Source organism: Anabrus simplex, chromosome 1 (genome assembly GCF_040414725.1).
Source record: "Anabrus simplex isolate iqAnaSimp1 chromosome 1, ASM4041472v1, whole genome shotgun sequence".
Classification (NCBI taxonomy): Eukaryota; Metazoa; Arthropoda; class Insecta; order Orthoptera; family Tettigoniidae; genus Anabrus; species Anabrus simplex.
This window is the reverse complement of record NC_090265.1, coordinates 843,714,191-843,738,584: the sequence shown is the minus strand read 5'-3', so window position 1 is coordinate 843,738,584 and position 24,394 is coordinate 843,714,191. Positions and strand designations below refer to the sequence as shown.

At 37.7% G+C, this 24,394-nt stretch overlaps 1 protein-coding gene across 2 annotated transcripts in view; it reads left to right on the top strand.

The window, feature by feature from the left end:
• Nucleotides 1–24,394, top strand: part of mTor (serine/threonine-protein kinase Tor) — a 415,570-nt gene that overhangs the window by 324,523 nt on the left and 66,653 nt on the right. Inside the window, exons 29-32 of one of the 2 annotated variants that reach the window (XM_067136412.2) lie at nt 1,801–2,032; nt 9,722–9,895; nt 15,732–15,953; nt 23,690–23,872. In XM_067136412.2, the coding sequence (XP_066992513.2) occupies nt 1,801–2,032; nt 9,722–9,895; nt 15,732–15,953; nt 23,690–23,872 (811 nt within the window). Of the gene's footprint in view, nt 1–1,800; nt 2,033–9,700; nt 9,896–15,731; nt 15,954–23,689; nt 23,873–24,394 lie in introns of both variants that reach the window. The other variant, XM_067136411.2, reaches the window with a different exon arrangement.

Below are 24,394 nucleotides of genomic sequence, written 5' to 3'. Positions count from 1 at the left end.
CATTTTAATTTTGAAGATTTTCCATTACTTTCTTTGTATTCTACAAATACTGTATGTTTCTTTGATTTTACTGTGTATATTAGGCTCTTTGGTAGATTTTCCTCTGTGAAATCTATTATTGTAAAATATCAGTATAACAAAATTCTGGAGACCTTAGAAATTAATTAGTTATAGCAAAATTTTGTTATGCTGAATTAAGTCAATTCTTAAGAACTCACCTGTTGTTATATCCATAGCAGGATCTGCATTACTTCAGCATGAAGTTATGGGATAGAAAAGCTTAATATTGATGACATGATAGGGAAATTAGTTTATATGTATCTGAAGTGATGATATACAGTAATTTATTGCAAGGGGTTTTTTTTGTAAATGTTACATTGTTCTGATACACTGTGTTGTGGACTTTATTTTTGGAAAATGTTCGTGATTTTCCTCTGAATACACTGACACAAAAGAACATTCAAGATAATCACCAACCACTGCTCATGAATTTAAGACAGATTCTGGCACATCACTTCATGATAGAAGAAAATCTTGAAGACTATGTGCCATGTTTGTTGCCTGCACAAAAGTCAAACTCTGTCACACACTTTGAGGCACATCTTCCTCTTCCACCTCACCATCACATGGATTTCTATCACTCGAAGTGTCTGCCACAAATTCATCATCAGTGATTTCTTTTTGCACTAACGCATCACAGTCCACGTTGACGTAGTCAGCAAAATTCAGACTTGTTGGCCCGTCTAACTTTTCACACAAACGCTTCCAGCTTTCCTCTGTTTCTGTATCATCCAACATTTCACTTTGTGATATTGTATTGTGCAGAAATCACTCCAGTTTTTCTAAAACACCTTTTGCATTTATTTCTTCTTTCAGTAATATCCATGCTGCATCAAACATCTGCATTGGTTCCTATGTGTTGACATTATTGTCTTTTTCCGAGGCAATATTACACATGAAATTGTCTTTAGTGTGTTTCATTTACAAGAAATTAATCTTGCATAAACCGGGCGAGTTGGCCGTGCGCGTAGAGGCGCGCGGCTGTGAGCTTGCATCCGGGAGATAGTAGGTTCGAATCCCACTATCGGCAGCCCTGAAGATGGTTTTCCATGGTTTCCCATTTTCACACCAGGCAAATGCTGGGGCTGTACCTTAATTAAGGCCACGGCCGCTTCCTTCCAACTCCTAGGTCTTTCCTATCCCATCGTCACCATAAGACCTATCTGTGTCGGTGCGAGGTAAAGCCCCTAGCAAAAAAAAAAAAAAAAATCTTGCATAATGATGTACTCCAGAACTGAATAAAATATAAATTTGTATTAAGAAACACATTGTAATCTTCACATGCTGTAGGGTAGGCAACCTGCTGATCAGCATTGTCATGTGGTTTGCTTACGTTCCAGTGATATTTGTAATCTGCTAGTTCCACTATGTGTTGTCACAATGAGTGTGCTGTCTGGTATTAGCTGAACAGGAATTTGTAGTACAAAATGCCTGGTGATTGAAATTGGATGAATTTCAATTATATTTTGAAAAAATGAAGTTAAATATATGCAAAAGGGCTAAATTTTGATTGGTTATACTGAAAGTTCAAAATTCATTAAAATGAAATAGTTTAACACACATTAAAAAAGATAAAAGGCCTAATGTTGCAATTCTGAACATTTCTTTTATTGGTGTTCATTAGAGTGACATTTTACTGTATTAGTTTATCTTATTATTTCTTTTTGTTGTTCTCTTAGTGTAGAAAATGTTGTAATTACATTTCTCTTTAGCCTTCCTTATCATTTGTGAACTATGCAGGTGCTATCTGAAACTGGGCCAGTGGCAGGAAAGTCTTCAGGGTATCAACGAACATTCCATTCCCGCTGTACTGCAGTACTATGCTGCTGCAACTGAACATGATACAGCATGGTACAAAGCTTGGCACGCTTGGGCATACATGAACTTTGAGACTGTGCTCTTCTACAAGCAGCAACAAAGCGCAGAGGCTGCTCGACCTCAGGGTGATGGCAGTCCAGCAAATCGCAGTGTGGTAAGCTTTATTCATGATACAGGTTATCAGTGTGAATGCTTGCAGGAAGGACTGTTGGCCATGAAACCAAAAGGATGAAATTATTTTTTGTTTTTTTATAACTGTTAGGTTCTTTAGTCTGCTGAAACTAATTTTGAATAATTCAGTTTTTAAACTGTATATAAAATTAAACAAAAGGTGACAGAATTGTATCTGAAAATAAGAAACAACTTAATTAAAATAAAATGACGTGTCGTTCTTGAAAGAACTGCTGCTGAGGACTACTCTTTTTTTCGAGCTGGATTTGGGGTACCGGTAATGTATTCCATTTTTAATTCTGGCCCCTAAGATTTTTCTCATTTTTCTGATAAGTTCACCAGGCAAGTTGGCCGTCTGGTTAGGTATGTGCGGCTGTGAGCTTGCATCTGAGAGATAGTGGATTCGAACCCCACTGCCGGCAGCCTTGAAGATGGTTTTCTGTGGTTTCCCATTTTCACACCAGGCAAATGCTGGGGCTGTACCTTAATTAAGGCCACGGCCGCTTCCTTTCCACTCCTAGGCCTTTCCTCTCCCATCGTCACCATAAGACCTATCTGTATCAATGCGACATAAAGCCAATTGCAAAAAAAAAAAAAAATTTTAAAGTCATTAACATAAGTTCCACATTTGAAGTTTTTAAGAAATAAATAAACATTAATTTTTATACATTTCTAAATATATTCAAGTGTGATTTGATAGAATCTGATAGGGTTTTTTTTTTTTTTTTTTGGTTTACGTCGCACCGACACAGATATGTCTTATGGCGACGATGGGATAGGAAAGGCCTAGGAATTGGAAGGAAGTGGCCTTAATAAATTGAGGTACAGCCCCGGCATTTGCCTGGTGTGAAAATGGGAAACCACAGAAAACCATCTTCAGGGCTGCCGACAGTGGGGCTCGAACCCACTAAAAGTTCTTTCAACAACGAAATTTATCAGAATGGTTTTGTAATCAAGGCAGCATTTATTATGGACTTATTGTTATCTTCTTTGGCTTATTTTAGTAATAACTAATTTAATCTTCATAATCACATTTATTGCAAATGTGTTTTGTAAATTTTCTCAAAACAGTTTTGTATTCATTTGACATTTTGTATAGTCTTTTATATAATAGCCCAGTGTCTACTTGCTTAACTCTTTACCAAACCAACTGCATTTTAAACCCTACCTTTACTCATAGTTCCTTGTCAAACTGCAGGCCATAAACAAGTCATGCAAAACTACAACCATGCTTGCTTCTTTTTGTGCTACTTGTTTTTTCTATTAAGCTCTTATCATGATTGTGCTCTTTTCAAGTTTTTCTATTCAAGATATTACTTGAGTGTGGATTCTTATAATCTGCTTGAATTTTTATGTTTTGTGTGAAGGAATATTCTCATATTCCTCAAATAATAGATACATCAGTCATAATGAACTCATGGCCCTTGACTGCAAAGTTCTCAGCATGATTATTCTTGAAATAAAGTGTGTGTGGGTGGTTTTTTTTTTTTTCATGATTATTGGCCATATTGTACTTCCATGAAGGTGTGATGACATAGCTTCTGATGATTGGACCAGTATGATAATCTTATCCAATCCTGTCTCCCAGAATACCCACATGCCATGCAGTCTTCAGCTTTAATTAACATCTTGATGGATGCACTTTATTGTTTTAATATATCAAGTGATTGTACAGATAGTACTGTATTAACCTCTGGTTTTGTTTTTCTGATCCTTGAAAAATTACAGCCAATTGATGAATTTTGTTAAACATATTTAATGTTTTTCTCTCTCTTTCCTATGACTGCCTGGCTTTCTGCATCAAGATAGAAGATTTGTCTCAAAATTGCCCCACCCTCTGCCATCTTCCCCCTTCCCTCAGTTAGTATTGCGTTTATGTTTAAACCTCTGTTATTTCCACTCATAAAGTTGGGAAGCTGAAATGAGCTTGTATGGGGCTACTTTCATGTTATTTGTCCCTGCCTCTCTTCTTTTAATATACCCTCCACCCACATTGACCTGTAACTGTGTCTATCCTCATATGGATTCATATCCTCCTCCTCATCCTCCCTGGCCTTTTATGAATTACATGGAGTCAGCACTTTGTGTGGTTTAAGCCCATTTTTACTGATGGATGCCCTTCCTCATACCAACCATATGTGGAGGAATATACAGTGAAACCTCGTTAGTGTGTTCCTCATTTACACGTTTTCCCGCTTAGCACGTTGTAAATTCAAAGTCCCAATACTCATTGTATTAAATCTATATAAAAGTACCTCGCTTATCGCGTCACAAATTTTCACTGTTACCGCTTAGTACGATCACATTTTTCCTAGACCTGAAAATGTTACTGTATTTGACATCCCTTGTGAAAGAAGCATGATTTCCAACTCGGGTAAGAGTCTTCACCACAGCTGTGTGATTACGGGAAAAGGCCTTCCTGAACTTCAAAGGATAAGTTGCACTTATGGGGAGCAAGCCGTTAGCCCCAGGAATATTCTGTTTTGCTTGCCAGTTAACAGTGAGATTGCTGTATAGCAGAGTGAGCATGTTTGTGCTTTTATTTCGCATTCCATTCAGAAGGTTGTATTTTGTGTTGAGTGGTACAGTGAAGTGTGGTTTATATTTTGTCACGTGATACAGTTGCCTCTGTCGGATTAGGAACGTAATCGTGTGAAATTGACTAGCGTGGTGCATATTTGTCTTGTGATAGCCCAGTTATGGATATGGAAAGTATTGTGAAATTCCTTAATAATTAAGTCAAAATTGAAATCTATTAGAAAGTCGACTGACATAAGCGCACAGATGTTGCAAATGTTGAAACTTGCACCTTCGAGTTTCAACTCAACCACTCAAGTTGGTCAAAGTTTTGTTCGACTCAAAATGGCGACCAAAATTTCCTCGCAGATGGCAGTTACACATGGTCGAATGTAACCTCCAATCCATTGTCTATGAGTGTGACCAGAAAATAATGTTAAATAACATACTGCTCCGAAATAAAAAAGATTCTACTGACATTTGTTTTAGAAAGAGTGTGATCTGCAATAATACTTCGATATTTTTGTTGGCCCCTGTGCACGTTTTCATATTTGTTGTCTGGTGTTTTTCATACCTTTCAGTGTACTTGTTATTTTATAATCACCACCAGAAAGGGTTTTCATATTTGTTCTCTCGTGTTTTTCACACCTTTTAATACTTTCCTCTCATCTTTAAAAATGGTATATAGGCCTATAGTTTTCACTTTATCCGTGGATATATGACATAAAATTCCCTCATGTCGGAAAAAGTTGTATCTATTGTTTTCATATATACCTGTTGGATAGTTTTATTTGTATATTCATTAGTATTTCTCGCTTAACGCATTAACGAGATTTCACTGTATTCTCTAATGTGTGTTTATGTGGTGGTTTGTGATGTGATGTGTTGTCTGTAGATTAATATATACACCAACATCCAGTCCCCAAGCTAGAGTAATTAACTAAGTGAAGTTAAAATCCCTGACCTAGCCAGGACCCTCTGAACCAAAGACCATTCAGCCACGGAGCCAGACTTTGTTTCCTTTCCTCCGCCCTACCTTTACTCATAGTTAAAGAGCATATTTCCTTAACATGTTTCCTTGTTCTGGTCGTGCAGCATTGCTCTCGTAATCACTTATAGGCTAGCTACACACCAGAAGAGACGAGACAGCTTCAGACAAGTAATTTCTTTTCAAAGACTAACTCAAGGATGAACTTAACATGATTTGTTATGGATCAGCCATACACCGGCTGAGGTGCTCATCTCTGGCTGTCAAAGACTGTTTGAGATAAAACCATGAAGAAACTTGGAATTTCGTCTCATCTCATCTCTTGGGTGCTCGAAACATTTTGCTTTATGCATGCGCGACGTGGGCATCTCGATTGCTGCAATACATAATCAATATAGAAGGCTGAAATTGGCCCCAGATATGGATTTCCTCTAAACATAGAAGATGATAATATACAATAACAGTCACTTCTTCGTCACAGCCATATCAACTCACAATGCCAGATATAAACTAGGTACATCACAGTCAGTCAAAGACAGTCTGAAGCAAAAGATTTCTTCCCCAACGGTTTTGTCTCAAGATGTTTTTTTGCTGAGAGTTGTGTCTCTTCCAGAGTGCGCCCAGCCATACTGTAGTTCACTAGACTTCTATCACTGATGATAGACAAGAGCATGACTTGTATAGAATATTTCACAATCTGTACAAAATATGAATATTATACTTTTCACTGAAATACCATTGTTCTCAAATGCAATTTTATTTGATGGAAATATGTATCACATGAGAACACGTTCACTTGTGTAACTTACTTTATTGCCACTGTGAGTCATAACACACAATTATACACACTAGCAAGTGACACTATAACACTTAATAGCGGAGTACCCTGAAGTCGATTCTGACAAGTGCAAATATCAACAACACTGACTCGCGCACTATAACATACGCTTTTTTGAACTCACCGCCTCACTGACTGACGGCTCGATATATATACTGTTCGATCAACCGTCTAGAATTATCGATTTCTGGAAGGGTTCTTACAACACTCTAATGGAACACACTTGAAACATCGATCAACCAGCTAGTCCAGGGATGGCGAACCTACACCACGTGTGTCACTAGGTGACACGCGAACATGATTTTGGTGGCACGCCACATGAACATAATATTTTATATATACGTCTTGTACTACAGTCTTGTACTATAGTGTTTCACGTGTAAGAAATAAATATCGAAAATCTCAATACTAGTTCCATTCGGACGTGCAATATGGCAACTGCTACACTCTTAGGTCCGGAAGTCAAGTGAGATAGTGTCGTTTTCTGGTGGGTTTGTATACGGACGTCACAAACATGTTTTCGGTGCCAAAATGAACGGAAACTTAACAAAGGTGGTGACCGTATTTTCTTCAAGAACTCTGGCCAAGTGAATTCGGACTGATAAAATGATGTTTTGTCTGTGTTTGAAAACAATTTTATCCCCCACATTTAATGTAAAGCGCAATTTCGAGACTGGTCATTCAAATGTTTGTTTGATTTCAAATGAAGAAAGAAGAGAGTTTGTTTCACAAAATATCCAACATTACACAAAACAAACGAGTTCTTTTGTATCAACTTTCTGGCCAAGGATTAATATCAGTGGGGCTGTTTCTATCTGTCTCACTGCACAGTACAGCATGCATGGGAAACCGATTTCTGACGGTGATTTTTTGAAAGAAAGTTTCTTATTGACGTTTAACACATTATTTGAAAATTTCCCCAACAAACAACTAATAATTAACAGAATTAAAGAATGCCACCCAGCTGAACTGCTGTCAAGGATAGAATAATAAAAATGAGTGAAGAAGTTTCGGAGCAGTTGAAAGCTAATTTGGATAACTCCCACATATATGCAGTATGTTTTGATGAAAGCATGAAGGTGACCTTACAAACAAGGATGGCTGTTTTTTTAATTTCCTTATGGAAATTTGATGAAGGAGAAATTAGTTCAATTGTTGAGCGTACAAACTACAACATGGAAAGATAATAAAGCTAATGGAGGAAGTGAAGTGAAGTGAAGATTTTTATATCTAATAATTTCTTTTACAATTTGTTTTACGTGCACCAACACAGATAGGTCTTGTGACGACGATGGGATAGGAGAGGCTTAGGAGTGGGGAAACCACCGTGGCCTTAAATGGGGTGCAGACCCACGGAACATGCAATCAAATGTATTTACAAGATATATCTATAATAAATAAATAAATGAATCAGTTGAATGAATAAATAAATAACATATTATGAAACATAATCGGGAATTTAGAAAGGAAGTCGCGGGGGGGGGAGTGCATGTTGTAGACATCCCGTAATGGAAATTTTAAAAAAACAACAAGTGGCACAGTCAACAGGTGAGAATAATAAACCAGAGTTAAAATGGCACACTAGTTGGAAAAGGTTTGCCATCCCTAAGCTAGTCGAATGGAGTGCTCCAGTAATGGATCCAGCTAGAACTTTCATTACTCTTTACCAATACACATGGAAATCTCTCCAACATTCCTACATGTATCTGGATAATAAACCTTACAGTAAGTTTCCAGAACCCTTCATACATACCAAATTATAGTAGAATAAATCTAATATACGAACATTATAGAGTTTTCTACCGCTTTCAACTATATAGATTTTGAGGTTAAACTTATACACAATACATATTTGAGGTTACACAAATTTTATAATACATATTTACAGGGAAACCATGTATTAGTCTTATTTAACAATTGATAAAAGATAATTTAGCATTTAATAAAATATGACCAAAATATACCAATCACAATAATTGAAGGTTTTACACCAGTTACGATGTCATACCTACGACAATACTTTCACAAGTCAGAAATTTTTGGACAATGATTATGATTGTGCACTCTTCAGTAAAACAAAATGGATATAAAATCGGTGCAACACCAACTGGTTTTTTTTTTCCTAAATCTGGTGACAAAAAATTGGGGTGTGGATATTATTTGTATCAAGGTCGATGCAGTGCTCCTCATATGCAGTAATCTGGAGCTTGGTATTCTTCTGCCCACTCTGTTGGCAACTCTGTTCCTGCAACAAGTGAGAAGCGTGTCATGTATATATTTCATCATTTGCATGGGATCAGTTTAAGTTGTAGCACGTGCTTAGGATGGCTGGTGTGAGTTCTCGTTCTAATCGTTGATGGCTAAAGCACTTTGTTGAAGAGGCATGGCAAATTGGTAATCATGCTGCAGGAAGAAATTATGATGCAAACAAGAATTGTAGTACATGATCAGAGAAGATATAAAGCTTGTCTCGAATAGACAAACAAGAACTGCCTGGCATTTTATAGACAAAAAGGAAAAGTTTCCAGAAATCAAAAACAAGATATGCTAATATAGGTATGTGGTTGAAGAGAGGCAGTTTGGATGTATGGTTATGAGTAAAATTTGTATGTGTTGAAAGCTATAACAATAGCAAAAGAGATAAAAATTACAGGTTGTAAGACTAGTGTGGGATAGCTCGCATGTTTTTGAATGAAAGAATTTCAGTTTTCATTGGAAAACAATGATTGTGTAACATCTCCCAGACAGTTATGAAGAAAATACTATATTGTGAATTTCCACAGATTTATTATTGGTTTGTGCCAGAGAAATTCATATTTTGTCTCACAAATTGATAATAGATAATACGCCAGTATATTTTCATATGCTGCTGAACTGTACTAATGAAGATTACAACATAACGAGTTGCTTTATAATTTTATAACTTATTGTGCTATTGTATATATCGTCTTCAATATAAATATTTAACAGAGCTATATATAATCACAATAAATCCCACTTTTTTCAAAATTACCCTTCCTAAAATTTGGGTGCAGAAATTTTTCAATAGCTGGGGCACTAAATATATCTCATGTGCAGTGTATCATCTATATCCTTGTGCCAGTTCCAAGCCTGGATATATGAGGAAGGATGATGATGGCTGGTTGTAAAACTGTTGTCTTATCCTATAGGAATATGAACCCTGTGATAATCATATTTGTTTCAAACTCAGCAGTATAGCCTATACAATTCCCTTAAGCAGTTGCTGTCTCTGGAGCCAATTGTCATCGAGCTGAGCACGTTTCTTCTTGTACTTAATATGTTTTCAGATGAATGCTTGTATCTCACAGTTCACCGTACCTGCAGTAGAGGGCTTCTTCCGTTCCATTGCTCTGTCACATGGCAGCTCGCTACAGGATACCTTGCGACTCCTTACACTGTGGTTTGACTATGGTCAGTGGCCAGAAGTATACGATGCTATCGTTGAGGGCATCCGCACCATTGAGATCGACACATGGCTACAGGTACTGTTTAGTTATCTTAGGGTCTCGCTAACATAATGCAGTAAAACCTGGTGGTTTCAGAGACCTCTGTCAGTGGATAGTGGCATAATATCCCTGGCTATGGGCATAAGGAATGCAATGATTGTTTGATTTATTTATTTGTTTATTTATTTATTTATTTATCTATCTATCTATCTATCTATCTATCTATCTATCTATCAGTTTTCCACTCCAGTTGCCCGAGTGTGGTTTACAAGCACTCTCCACTTCTGTCTGTCCATGTACCACTCTTCTCTCAAGATGACATCCCAGCTGACTCCTCTTGTTCCTATGTCCTCTTTCACTTGGTCCAGCCATCTCTTCCTAGGTCTTCCTGCCGGTCGTTTTCCGGCCACAGCTGTGTGTAGCCATTGTTTTGCTGTCCTTCCATCGTCCAATCATTTGACATGGCCAAACCATTTCAAACAGACCTTGTCACTTTTTCATTCAGGGATGGGTACGCACGAGCTTCCTCCCTTATTCTTTCATTCCTTACCCTGTCCCTTTTAGTCTTATGTTTGTTTATTTATTTATTTATTTATTTATTTATTTATTTATTTATTTATTTATTTATTTATTTATTTATTTATTTATTTATTTATTTATTTATTTATTTATTTATTTATTTATTTATTTATTTATTTATTTATTCATTCATTCATTCTTCCCATAATGGGAGGGAGGCTGATTATTATGAGAAGGTATTGTAAAATGAGGTGATTCCAATCAAATCTAATCATTTATGTGTTTTTCAACATTAGGAAATGTCCATCTGGAATCATAACAATGATCCCATAGCTCATCACTAGGGGGTGGCTGTTGTTGAAATGTCATCTCTTTTATCCCCTTTGCTAGAATGTTGCTCAGTAGTATAGAAATTCATTCTATGATATAATGAGGAATAATTAACTTTTATTTTGCATTTTTTGGCACTTTGAGCTGATCAGTCATTATTTTATCTTTTAAGAATATTTTAGGTCATTATTTAGCATTTTAAAGAATTTATCATTTTAAAATGTTTTTAATTCCTGCGTGTATATTTTGTCAAACTGGTAAAAGTAACAATATAAAAATATAAATATATAAATTCAAAATTTTCTTCTTTCTTAAGTATGGTTGAAGTTGGCAAATATATTTCATGGCCAAGCGAACTGACCAGCAGTTGTTGGTGGCTGAGAAAGGTTAAGGAAAGTATTTTATACGTGTGAGTCTTGTGTTTCAGAGGTATGTGCAGGAACACATTACATACCTGTGATAATTAGCATAAAGTATTTTGTAACGTGCCTAAAGCACAAGGAATGCATCAGCCTTCGCACCTGCCCCTACAGCCAGTCATTTGCCCTCATATATATCAAGGCTAAGAAAAAGACAGAAATGAGAAGGTTTGGAAACAACAGTCAACTTTCTGCTTCGCTACAGAATTATCCTCCCAAGTGCGAACTGTATTTCTATGCAAAAAAAAAAAAAAATGGCAAAAGTGAAACCACCATAAAGTGTTTTTTTAAATTAACTACTGAATGGATTTGGAAAAGATGTGTTTATGTTAGGTGGCAGTGTTTTATTTTGTAAATTGTGCAGTAAATTATAAGACAATTATTTCTGTGAAACCGAAAGCTGTGCAGTGAATAGAACAGGGATATAGTTCTTGTAAAACCATTGTAACACAGTCACCAGAATTCCATTTGGTTTAATATTTTAAAAGTAATTTTTTATTTATTTTATAGCAATTTTCCATAAATATAAGGGCATTTTATTGATCACTTTTTACATCATCAACATCTGCCCCCTACTGATCATTGTTTTGAGTTCTAGACAAAGGTATAAGGTGAGTTTTAGTGCACAGTACCAACAATTGTCTTTGTCAGCAGATGTTTCTCATGTGCGAAGTGAAGACAACAGTCAGATAACTTCTATTGGCTTCAAGTACCTCTGTTTCAGAATTGTTCAGTTATGAGAGGAAATATTAGATTAGGAAATGAAGCCTTAAAGAAAGTAGATGAATATTGTTACTTGGGTAGTAAGATAACTAACGATCGCAGAAGTAAGGAGGACATAAAATGCAGACTAGCACAAGCAAAGAAGGCCTTTCTTAAGAAAAAAAATGTGCTCACTTCAAACATTGATATAGGAATTAGAAAGATATTTTTGAAGATTTCCATCTAGAGCGTGGCTTTGTATGGAAGCGAAACACGGACGGTAACTAACTCAGAAAGAAAGAGAATGTGTGTCTGAAATGTGGTGTTACAGAAGAATGCTGGAGGTGAGATGATTAGATCAAATAAAAAATGAAGAGATACTGAATCGAATTGGTGAGAGGAGATCGATTTGGCTAAATTTGACGAGAAGAAGAGATGGAATGATAGGACACATCTTAAGACACCCAGGACGTATGCAGTTGGTTTTTGAGGGAAGTTTAAGTGGTAAGAACGGTAGGGGTAGAATAAGGTATGAATATGACAAACAGATTAGAGCATATGTAGGATGCAGCAGTTACATAGAAATGAAAAGGTTAGCACAGGTTAGGGTGGCATGGAGGGTTGCATCAAATCAGTCTAAGGACCGATGACTCAAACAACAACATGAATATCTTATATTCTATCTTCATCTTCATTCATGACCATAGGTAACACTGCTTTGACACTATCCATTTCTAATTATAGTATTGCAGTTACAGGGTGGATCTGATCATATTTGTGTTCCAGAAAGACGCAGGCTTTCTGAGCCAAAGTTGACAAATTTGATCTGTTTCATTCCAATGATATTTGAAAGTGCTCATATTCATCAGCCCCATGTCAGTTGATTTACCGGCACGTAAAAAACTCTCACGGGACAAAATTCAGACACCTCAATGTCTCCAAAAACTGTATAAGTAGATAGTGCGACATAAAACGAATATTAATATTATTACTGAAAATAGTTGCATGAAAAGGAATACATTTTGGGTTTTTTAGATTTGCTCTTGTGTTTTCAAGGTATACTCTTAAAAAGGATATGCTTCAGTTTCTTAAAGTACATTGGCCTTTCGTAGATGGAGAAACTCAGGAAAAGTGAAGGGGAAGATTTAATTTAGTAATCAGAAAACACTGGCATCAATAACAGAAAGCCATGGATTTATTTTGCTCTTCCTAATTAAGTACAGTATATGTTCTCCTTTTGGTATAGTTTTATGTTTCTGCGGAGAGTTTCCTTCCTTCATTGTGAGTTCACTCTTTATATTAAAATACACACATCAAGAAATATTTTGCATCACCCTTGTGTGTCATTTAATTGTATTGCTATCTTGACCTGTCCAATGCAGACCAGAAAGATGACCCATAGGATGTATGTAAACATACATCTGCATGTACCCGAACCCACTGGTCACCAGTTTTCAACTCAAACTGTGAGAAACAGGTTGAATGAGGCCTAATTTCACTCTCGACGCCCATACTGAAGCTTAGCTCCCGAATATAGATATCGTGGAGCATGCTCTACATGGGCCCAACATTTTGCTGAATGATCTCATCAGAATTGGCATGAAGTCCTTTTTACCAATGAGCACACGTAAGGCATGTTCCTGACAATCGTCGGCTGCATAGTTGGAGGCAATCTGGTCAGCCTTCATGTATCAGACGTACTGTCGAGCACATGCAGTAAGGTTGTAGTACCCTGATATTTTGGGATGGTATTATGTGGGACCACCGTATGCCACTCCTAGCTGTGCAGGGCAGTGTCATAGCTGTACAATACAGGGATTGCATTCTCCAACCCATAGCAATACTGTATCACCAGCATTTTGGAGGAGAATCTGTCTTATTGGACAACAATGCACACATCAGTCACTAATGACTTCCTTGTGATCACAGTATCTCTCATCTAGAATGGCCTTCTGATTTCCCAGACTTTAACCCTATAGAACATGATCGAGATACACTAAAGAAGGCTGTTTATGGATGCCACGACTCTGCAAGATCTATGCCAAATCACTGTTCAGGAGTGGTCCAATTTCGACCAACATTACGTAGATTACATTACGCCAAGACAAATTCAGGTATGCATCAATGCAAGAGGATGTGTTACCTAGTATTAAAGGAACTGGTGTGTGCTGTATTCAGTAACTTAAATTGAGAAAGCAAAGCTGTATTGTTGTAAAAGCTCTCACTGGTTGTTTTGCTGGGGAATGTTTTAGTTATTTTATTTATTGTATGGCTTTTAATGCTGGGAGTGTCAGAGGACATGGACTCTCCAAAGAGGGCAGGCGGCATCTGCCGTGTATGGGAACTGGGTGTTTTTGTAGTGGAGGATATTGTTGTGTGTGGTGTGAGAGTTGCAGATATGCAATGTACTAATTTTCCGTAGTTTCCACGGATTTCTCACATGTACTACAGCAGTACGGAAGCAGTTTAAAACTTTGCTATAGGCCTAACTCATTTTATCATGTCCAAATGTGAAGTTATATACCGTAACTTGCAAGATTGAAAATGTGGTCATTCCGAAAGACAATGACCCTCTAATTCAACCCTAGTTTATATGTTTATAAGAATTGTGCTACATTTTCAATTTTCACGAACATAAAGACGCAGCGCCATTGGGTGACATTTGTAGGGAACAGCGTCACTCCAGTAATGCAATATGGTTAGTTGATGTATATCAAGTTGTATATCAACTCTGTGACAATAAACAGTCCTGAATGAATAAAACAGTGAAATAGGCAATGGTAATCCAGTACAAGCAATAACATGGTAATCAAATAGAAGCAATAACATTTTGAACGTATCTACCTTAATTTTCCAGCTGCCTTACCAAATTGTGCACTCTCATCTTAATAGCAAATATACTCTTAAAAAGAAATTCTGTCACAATGACTTGCTGAAGTAGGTAGTTGTATTGAGGATGAGGAGTGTTGTTTTTAAATTTTTCAGTTTCCCCATGAATGTGAAAACTAGTTTTATTTTTTATAATTTGCTTTATGTCGCACAGACATAGATAGGTCATATGGGGACAGTGGATAGGAAAGGGCTAAGAGTGGGAAGGAAGAAACCGTGGTCTTAATTAGGGTGACTTTCGACCAGATATGAGTAGAAGGACTCTTAGTGCTCTCCTGGCGGGAAAAACAAAAATGTTATCAAGCTCTGAAGTCTGCTATCAAATGCAATTTTCTGAGAAGGATTCTTGTGAGGCAAGAGAAGCAACTGTGATGATGTAAGAAGAGTAAGTTATATTAGTTTTATTTTTCTTAATGGCATATTATAATTTGCCTGAGATGTCGTGTTCCCCACCATCTCTTCTAAGATTCACACTACTAATGACCACCTTTGAAGGTTGGCATCTCTGGATTTGCAGGAATGTTGTGGATGATACAAATACCCAGTCCCCGAGCCAGGGGAAATAACCAATTAAGGTTAAAATCTCTGACCCAGTCGGGAATCAAAACCTGGGCCCTCTCAACTGAAGGCGACTACGCTGACCATTCAGCCAAGGAGCTGGATTGTTGGGTAGTAAATAATGCTGATATGGTACCTCTGTATGTCAAGAACTCTTTGATCCGAGGTGATGCAAAACCTTTTTTGATGTGTGTACAATAATACCAAGTTACCTCAGGCTTTGAAATATGAGAGAACGTGGTAAATTGTGGAATTTACATAAACTCAGTGGCCACAAAGTTATCAAAGGAATGACAGTGCTTTCCACAAAAAACATATCTACAACCTTAAAACACAAGATCTGCGACTGTGGGAAACTAATCAGATAGTGTTCTATACATCAGGAATGTATATTTTTAATCCATTTGTTTACATAATTTTTGTGCGAGTATTTATTTTTGTGTTCTGTATTGCAGGTTATTCCCCAGTTAATAGCACGTATCGACACACCTCGTGCTCTTGTTGGGCGTCTCATTCACCATCTGCTGATCGATATCGGCAAGCACCATCCTCAAGCCTTAGTATATCCTTTGACAGTGGCGAGTAAGTCTGCTAGCTCAGCTCGCCGCAATGCTGCCAATAAGATCTTAAAGAGTATGTGTGAACACAGTCCAGTGTTGGTACAGCAGGCAGTGATGGTGAGTGTATATTGTATATTGTCTGAAGGAGCTCACAGGGTGATGAATAGAGAGTAGAACTGACTTCTTAAGCCATGCCACACAATCAGGAAGTACTCCTACATACATACATACATACATACATACATACATACATACATACATACATACATACCTATTTATTCATTATAGTTTGTTAAGAAGGAAACAATTCTTGCTGAGTAAGTGGCTGTGCGGTTGGGTCACATAGCTATCAGCTTGCATTCGGGAGGTAGTGGGTTTGAAACCCACTTTTGGCAGCCATGAAGATGGTTTTCCGTGGTTTCTCTTTTTCACACCAGGCAAATGCTGAAGATGTAACTTAATTAAGGCCACGGTCGCTTCCTTCTTATTCCTAGCCCTTTCCTATCCCATCATCGCCATAAGACCTGTATTGGCGCAACCTAAAGCAAATTGTAAAAAATATTTTTAAAATCTTTACATTGGAGATCTGTTGATATGGCCTCTCAGTGAGCAAGTATTGGCGCCCACACTTTTGATGAAGCTCGGAAGCAGAAATGAACTCATCAAGGACTGAGAAGAAATAGTTTTAGAAGAACTGGGAATGATGACAAAAAGAACCCATCTGTTTGAAGAGGGCAGTGTATGAAGGTACGGAGATTATCCTTGTCCTTGTTTTGAAGTTTGCCCTTATCTTTTTTTTTTTTCCAATTTGCTTTATGTCGCATTGACACAGATAGGTCTTATGGCGACGCCTCTTCATTCTGTTGCCCCCTCTTCTATGGTCCCTGCCATGTAAGTGCATACACTAAGGGTACAACCTTTCTCTTTCTCCCCTGTTACAACTGAAGGTAGTGATTTATAGTTATTTTCTAACTGTTGCTTTGATTCAGTGTTGCTAACCATACATATATAGGGTCTCTTATTAACTGAGATTGAATGCACATTGTTTGTACTTTGCGCTATGGCAGCTGCCTCAGCTGAACTCATGTCGCACGCGGCCACCCTGATTTAAGTGTGTATACAATTTGTCCATCGGATGGGGTTGTTAAGGCTTGAGCACACCCCTTGGTGCTATTCGACAGGAGTAGGCTATGTGTCGGCACTGGGTTTCACCCTCTCCCTACTGTCATATATCACGTCATTCATTTCATCTTATTAACTCCTCTGATGAGGTCGACGTCAGGAAGGACATCCGGTCATAAAAACCCGCCACGACAAATTCATCTCACCTCATACCCGACCCCGTAGGAAAATGGGACGGGTTGGACAAACAAACAAACAAACAAACAAACAACAATGTTATATGATATCTTACCTTATAAAAGATGCTGGAAGTGTTGTCCTTTTATGGTTATACAGGCATTGTATCTAGTAACCCCATTCTGGCTGATGCGAGTGAGTTCTGCCACTGTAATGTTTCTGATTTCATTCGTTATGTTTTCTTTCAGTTCCTCCAGTGTGCGAGGGTCTGTTCGATACACATTTTCTTTTAGTTTACCCCACAAGTAAAAATCATACACTGTTAGATCTGGAGAACAAAGGGGAAATAGACCAGCACTGTTAACTCTGTCTGCAAACACTTCCGAAATTGAAAGAAGGGAATCTTCTACTGTACAAGCAGAGGCTGAATCATGTTGAAACCACCCATGTGATTTTTCCTCTTCCATTAACTGATGGAAGAACAGCATCAAAATGTCATCTTGATACCTCTCAGCATTTGCTGTCATCTCAAAATAAAATAGGCACAATTATTCGTCTTGCACTAACAGCGCACTAAGCACCAATATTCTTATCATAATGAGAGACATCATAAACACCATTAGGATTTTCTGCACACCAATAGCGAGAGTTATGACTGTTCACGCGACCATTAAGATAAAACCAGAACTTTTACATACGAAAATACGTTGCTGCAATGATAACTGTCTCACCATGTTAACAGCTGAGATTCAGACTTGCAACTTATGCTTGCCAGGTTGAACATGTGCAGGCAGCTTGGAAGGTCAAGAACTTTGTGCGCGCCTCCCATACTGCAGCTGCCGTAGCCCAGAGTACAAACACCATGCGTTCGGTCTGGGTTTATATGAGAGATGCTGTTGGGATGCTACTTGCCGATACGACATCTTACAATTGCTGTTAATCCTGCACATTGATACTATGTAGTCATGATTTTTTCTTGACTTTCTAGAGTATATGTACCGCCACTGCCATATTGTGAAAATCACTAGTGTTACATTTGCAGGAATAAGTAAAGCATATTTTCTTTTTCTATAGGATTGTAAATCTGTTTGTGTAATACTAGTTAAGTATTATGTAACTATGTATAATGTATAATGTAACTATTCAAAATAGTTCATTTGAATCCGCCTTGATCAATACACTCATTAAATGAAAGAAAAACTATTTATTAACTATTTATTAACTATTTATTAAACCAAACATGTTTCGGGAAATCTCAACCATTCCCTTCCTCAGTGGTCAGATCAAAGAACAAAACAATATCACAATATCACACAATCTTTTGTTTAACAATTTAAAGAAGTATTGTCCTAATACACCATATCAAAGAGTAAAAAGAAATATTATAAAAATGATCAATACATAAAATTTTGGTTGAACTCAATGAGAATACTATATAAATTTAGGAACTTCAAGTTTTTCTTCTTTTCTTCTTTTTGCTCCTTAAATGAGCATATGCTAGTCTATACAGTGGGTTATCTTCTGCACTTTTCTCATTTAAACTTGATTCAAAATTATTTTTTTTGTGTAAGGTAAATTTCTAAATTTTCCAAAACATTCATTAATTTTCCCTTTTTGGCCAAATGTAATAATTTCATGTCATTGGAAATGTCTGTAAATTTATGATTCATTTCAATCATATGTTCTCCCCATTGCCGAATATCTTTTATGTTTAACTGCATTAACATGTTCTTTGTACCTTATAGCCAAACTTCTACCAGACTGTCCTATGTATCCTTGTTTACATGTTTGGCATGTTAATTTGTAAATTCCTGATTTATTAAATATACATTTTATTCTCTATCTTTCCTGAATTGAAAATTATCTTATTAGTATTATTATCCGTTTTATATGTGACATTGATGTTCTTTTTCCTGAAAATTTTAGCCGGTTGATAAGAATGCTTATTTCGAAAAGTTAGAACTGCAAATTTCTTTTTCTCTTTTTGCTCTTTAATTAAAGTTGTTTTTGGTTCATTTTTCACTTTATTTATCATTCTATTAATAAATCTTTTGGAATATCCGTTGCTATGAGCGATTTATCTGCTCTGCGAACCATGTGACCTTGCCACGGTGGGGAGGCTTGCGTGTCCCAGTGATGCAGATAGCCGAGCCGCAGGTGCACCCATATCGGATGGGTATCTGTTGAGAGACCAGACTAACGAATGGTTCATCGAAAGGGGGGTAGCAGCCTTTCGGTAGTTGCAAGGGCAGCAGTCTAGATGATTGACTGATACGGCCTTGTAATAATACTCAACATGGCTTAGCTGTGTTGATACTGCTACATGGCTGAAAGCAACGGGAAACTACAGCCGTAACTACCTCCCGAGGACATGCAGCTCTCTCTGTATGAATGATGTACTGATGATGGCTTCCTCCCGGGTAAAATATTCCGGGGGTGAACTAGTCCCCCATTCGGATCTCCGAGTGGGGACTACACGAGAGGGGGCAATCATCAGGAAGATGGATACTGACATTCTGCGAGTCGGAGCGTGGAATTTTAGAAGTTTGAATCGTTGTGGAAGGTTAGAGAATCTGAAAACGGAGATGGATAGGCTAAGATGTAGTTGGTATAAGTGAAGTATGTTGGCAGGAAGAACAAGATTTTTGGTCAGGAGACTACCGAATTATCAACACAAATCGTGTGACTCGTTGGCTGAACGGTCAGCGTTCTGGCCTTCGGTTCAGAGGATCCCGAGTTCGATTCCCGGCTGGGTCGGGGATTTTAACCTTAATTGGTTAATTCCAATGGCACGGGGGCTGGGTGTATGTGTTGTCTTCATCATCATTTCATCCTCATCACGACGCGCAGGTCGCCTACAGGCGTCAAATGGAAAGACCTGCACTTGGCGAGCCGAACCCGTCCTGGGATATCCCGGTACTAAAAGCCATACGACATTTCAATACAAAATCAAACAGGGGAAATGCAGGAGTTGGTTTAATAATGAATAAGAAAATAGGGCAGTGGGTAAGCTACTACGACCAGCATAGTGAAAGAATTATTGTCGTCAAGATAGACACCAAGCCAATGCCCACCACAATAGTGCAGGTCTATATGCCTACTAGTTCAGCAGATGATGAAGAAATCAAAAGAATATAAGAGGAGATAGAAGATTTAATACAATATGTAAAAGGTGATGAGAATCTAATTGTGATGGGAGACTGGAATGCAGTGGTAAGCCAAGGAAGAGAAGGTAGTACAGTAGGAGAATTTGGATTGGGACAAAAGGAACGAAAGAGGAAGTCGGCTGGTTGAATTCTGCACTGATCATAATTTAGTCCTTGCCAATACTTGGTTCAAACACCACAAACGACAGCTGTAAACGTGGACGAGACATGGAGACACTGGAAGGTATCAAATAGACTTCATTATGATTAGGCAGAGATTCAGAAACCAGGTGTTGGATTGCAAAACTTTCCCAGGAGCAGACATGGACTCTGACCACAACTTGTTGGTCATGAAATGCCATCTGAAGTTGAAGAAATTGAAGAAAGAAAGGAATGTAAAGAGATGGGATCTAGACTAGTTGAAAGAAAAGAGTGAGAGGGATTGTTTCAAGGAACATGTTGCACAAGGACTAAGTGAAAAGGCTGAAGGAAACACTATAGAGAAAGAGTGGAGAGTCATGAAAAATGAAGTCAGTAGGGCTGCTGAAGAAAGGAAGGAAGAAAAGATCAACTAAGAATCAGTGGATAACTCAGGAGATACTAGACCTGATTGATGAATTGCGAAAATACAAGTATGCTACATATGAAGAGGGCAGAAAAGAATACAGGCGATTAAAGAATCATGTGGATAGAAAGTGCAAGGTAGCTAAGGAAGACTGGCTGAAGGAGAAGTGCAAGGATGTCGAAGGCTGTATGGTCCTGGGAAAGGTAGATGCTGCATACAGGAAAATCAAGGAAACCTTTGGAGAAAGGAAATCTAGGTGTATGAATATTAAGAGCTCAGATGGAAAGCCACTTCTAGGGAAAGAAGACAAAGCAGAAAGATGGCAGGAGCCTATCCAACAGTTGTATCAAGGTAAAGATGTAAATAATTTGGTTCTGGAACATGAAGAGGCTGTTGATGCTGATGAAATGGAAGACCCAATTTTGAGGTCAGAGTTTGACAGAGCTGTGAGTGACCTAAATAGGAACAAGGCACCTGGAATTGATGACATTCCCTCTGAATTACTGACTGCCTTAGGAGAAACCAGCATGGCAAGGTTATTTCATTTAGTGTGCAAGATGTATGAGACAGGAGAAATCCCATCCGATTTTTGGCAGAATGTTGTTATACCTATTCCCAAGAAAGCCGGTGCTGACAAGTGTGAAAACTACCGCACCATTAGTTTAGTATCTCATGCCTGCAAAATTTTAACACGTATTATTTACAGAAGAATGGAAAAACAAGTTGAAGCTGAGTTGGGGGAAGATCAGTTTGGCTTCAGAAAAAATGAAGGAACACATGAAGCAATCCTGACTTTACGTCTGATCTTAGAGGATCGAATCAAGGACAAGCCCATGTACATGGCGTTCGTAGATCTAGAAAAGGCATTCGTTAATGTTGATTGGACCAAGCTATTTATGATTCTGAAGATGTTAGGAATCAGATACCGAGAACGAAGAATTATCTACAATCTGTATAAAAATCAGTCTGCAGTGATAAGAATCGAGGGCTTTGAAAAAGAAGCAGCAATCCAGAAAGGATTGAGGCAAGGCTGCAGTTTGTCCCCTCTCCTTTGCAATGTTTACATAGAACAGGCAGTAAAGGAAATCAAAAATAAATTTGGAAAGGGAATCACAGTCCAAGGAGAGGAAATCAAAATCTTGAGATTTGCCGTTGATATTGTTATTTTATCTGAGACTGCAGAAGATCTCGAGAAGTTGCTGAATGGTATGGATGAAGTCTTGGGTAAGGAGTACAAGATGAAAATAAATAAGTCCAAAACAAAAGTAATGGAGTGCAATCGAACGAAGGCAGGGGATGTAGGAAATATTAGATTAGGGAATGAAGTCTTAAAGGAAGTAGATGAATATTGTTACTTGGGTAGTAAAATAACTTACGATGGCAGAAGTAAGGAGGACATAAAATGCAGACTAGCACAAGCAAGGAAGAGCTTTCTTAAGAAAAGAAATTTGCTCACTTCAAACATTGATATCGGAATTAGAAAGATGTTTTTCGAAGACTTTCATGTGGAGCGTGGCATTGTATGGAAGTGAAACATGGACGATAACTAGCTCAGAAAGAAAGAGAATAGAAGCTTTTGAAATTTGGTGTTACAGAAGAACGCTGAAGGTGAGATGGATAGATCGAATCACGAATGAAGAGATACGAATTGGTGAGAGGAGATCGATTTGGGTAAATTTGACGAGAAGAAGAGATAGAATGATAGGAGACATCTTAAGAAACCCAGGACTTGTTCAGTTGGTTTTTGAGGGAAGTGTAGGTGGTAAGAACGGTAGGGGTAGACCAAGGTATATATATGACAAGCAGATTAGAGCAGATGTCGGATGCAATAGTTACATAGAAATTAAAAGGTTAGCACAGGATAGGGTGGCATGGAGAGCTGCATCAAACCTGTCTATGGACTGATGACTCAAACACACAATGAGCGATTTGATGGATTATATTTATCTCTCTATTATGATTCTTGTTAGACGTAGGTATGTTAAATGACGAACTCAGCAATGTTACCTCCTCTATAAAGATCAGATCAGTTGAAATGGAAGGAAATTTTGTTATCAACCCAACCTGACTTAACAGTGTCTTTTCACAACGTTGGTATGGTTAGCGTTTGTGTATTCTTATTGACTTACGGCATATGTACGTGTAATATATTTGCTTATGTGTATTATTACAGTGTGGTTTCACTTCAGTTTGACATGTAATAACAAATTCCAAGAAGGGAGCTGAATTATTCACAGAAGGTAAACACTGAAGAATACCATTATAGTAATGCTTATATCAAAATAAAGACAGAAATACATGACATTAAATTGAGTGAGGGTGGGAGGTAGTGTTTATTTCCTTAATTCCTCACAGAGCTTGAAAACCGACTTAATAATGAATATCTTGATTGATCATTTACTTGGGTAAGGAAACCTCCATTATTGATACTTACATTGAGATTAGTTTGTTGATGGTTATGTCTTGTGATTTCAGTGTGTAACAGTCAAGTTGGGAGTAGTGTTGAACAATAGAAAAAAAGATAATAGGGTGGCGATATTTGCTTTTTTTGTGTATAGCCTTACATGCCGAGTTCTTAAACACTGACCTGTTATGGTGTTCACCCTTTCCTTTTCCTGTTCCTAGCTTTCAGTTTACAACTTGTTTTGTCTCTTCCCTTCCATTCCATGATTTGTTATTGTGAAACTTGGCAGTATATGTGTGGGTATCTGTTATGTGAATTCTGTCGCTTTCTTTTACTTGAGAAGGAGTGCCATTGAAGGTCCTGATGGGTTCTCATGATGTCCTACAGAGAAACTCCTGTCAAAAGTGTCTTACTTATAATAATTGAACCTTGTTTCCAGGTGAGTGATGAGCTCATCCGAGTAGCAATCCTGTGGCACGAGCTCTGGCACGAAGGTTTGGAGGAGGCTAGCAGGCTGTACTTTGGGGAGAGGAACGTGAAGGGCATGTTCGACACCTTGGAACCGTTACACGCCATGCTCGAGCGAGGTCCCCAGACTCTTAAAGAAACTTCCTTTAATCAGGTACGTAACAAACCTACATGTTTTTTGGTAATATTGAAACCCTCTTTTTTCAGTTTCGACTCAATTTATAACTGTTAGGCTCTTCAGTCTGCCCGAACTAATTTTGAGTAAATAAGTTTATAAACTAACTGATAAAGAATCAACAGATGGAGAACAGCAACTTACCGCATAAGCACTCATGGATAAAATACACACAAAAGAAGACATGATTCCAAAATTTTCGGCTGAAGCCTTTCTTAGTGGAGATCAAATGAGAATGGTGGTGATCATTGTTGACAAGTGGACACTCTTGTGAAGTACATGGAGTGAGGAGATAAACGAGATGAGAAAAGAGAATGGAGAAAAGGAGGTGTAATACTGTTTCAGCAGACTGAAGAGTCTAAAAATCTACTTGTTGCACATTGTATGTTATGCTACGATATAAAGTGATACTGTGTTCTTGTCTCTTTTTGTTTATAATTCCATACCTGTATTCATTTTTCATTTTCATCCATTTAACATGTTCAAACCTCTCTGTCTGTT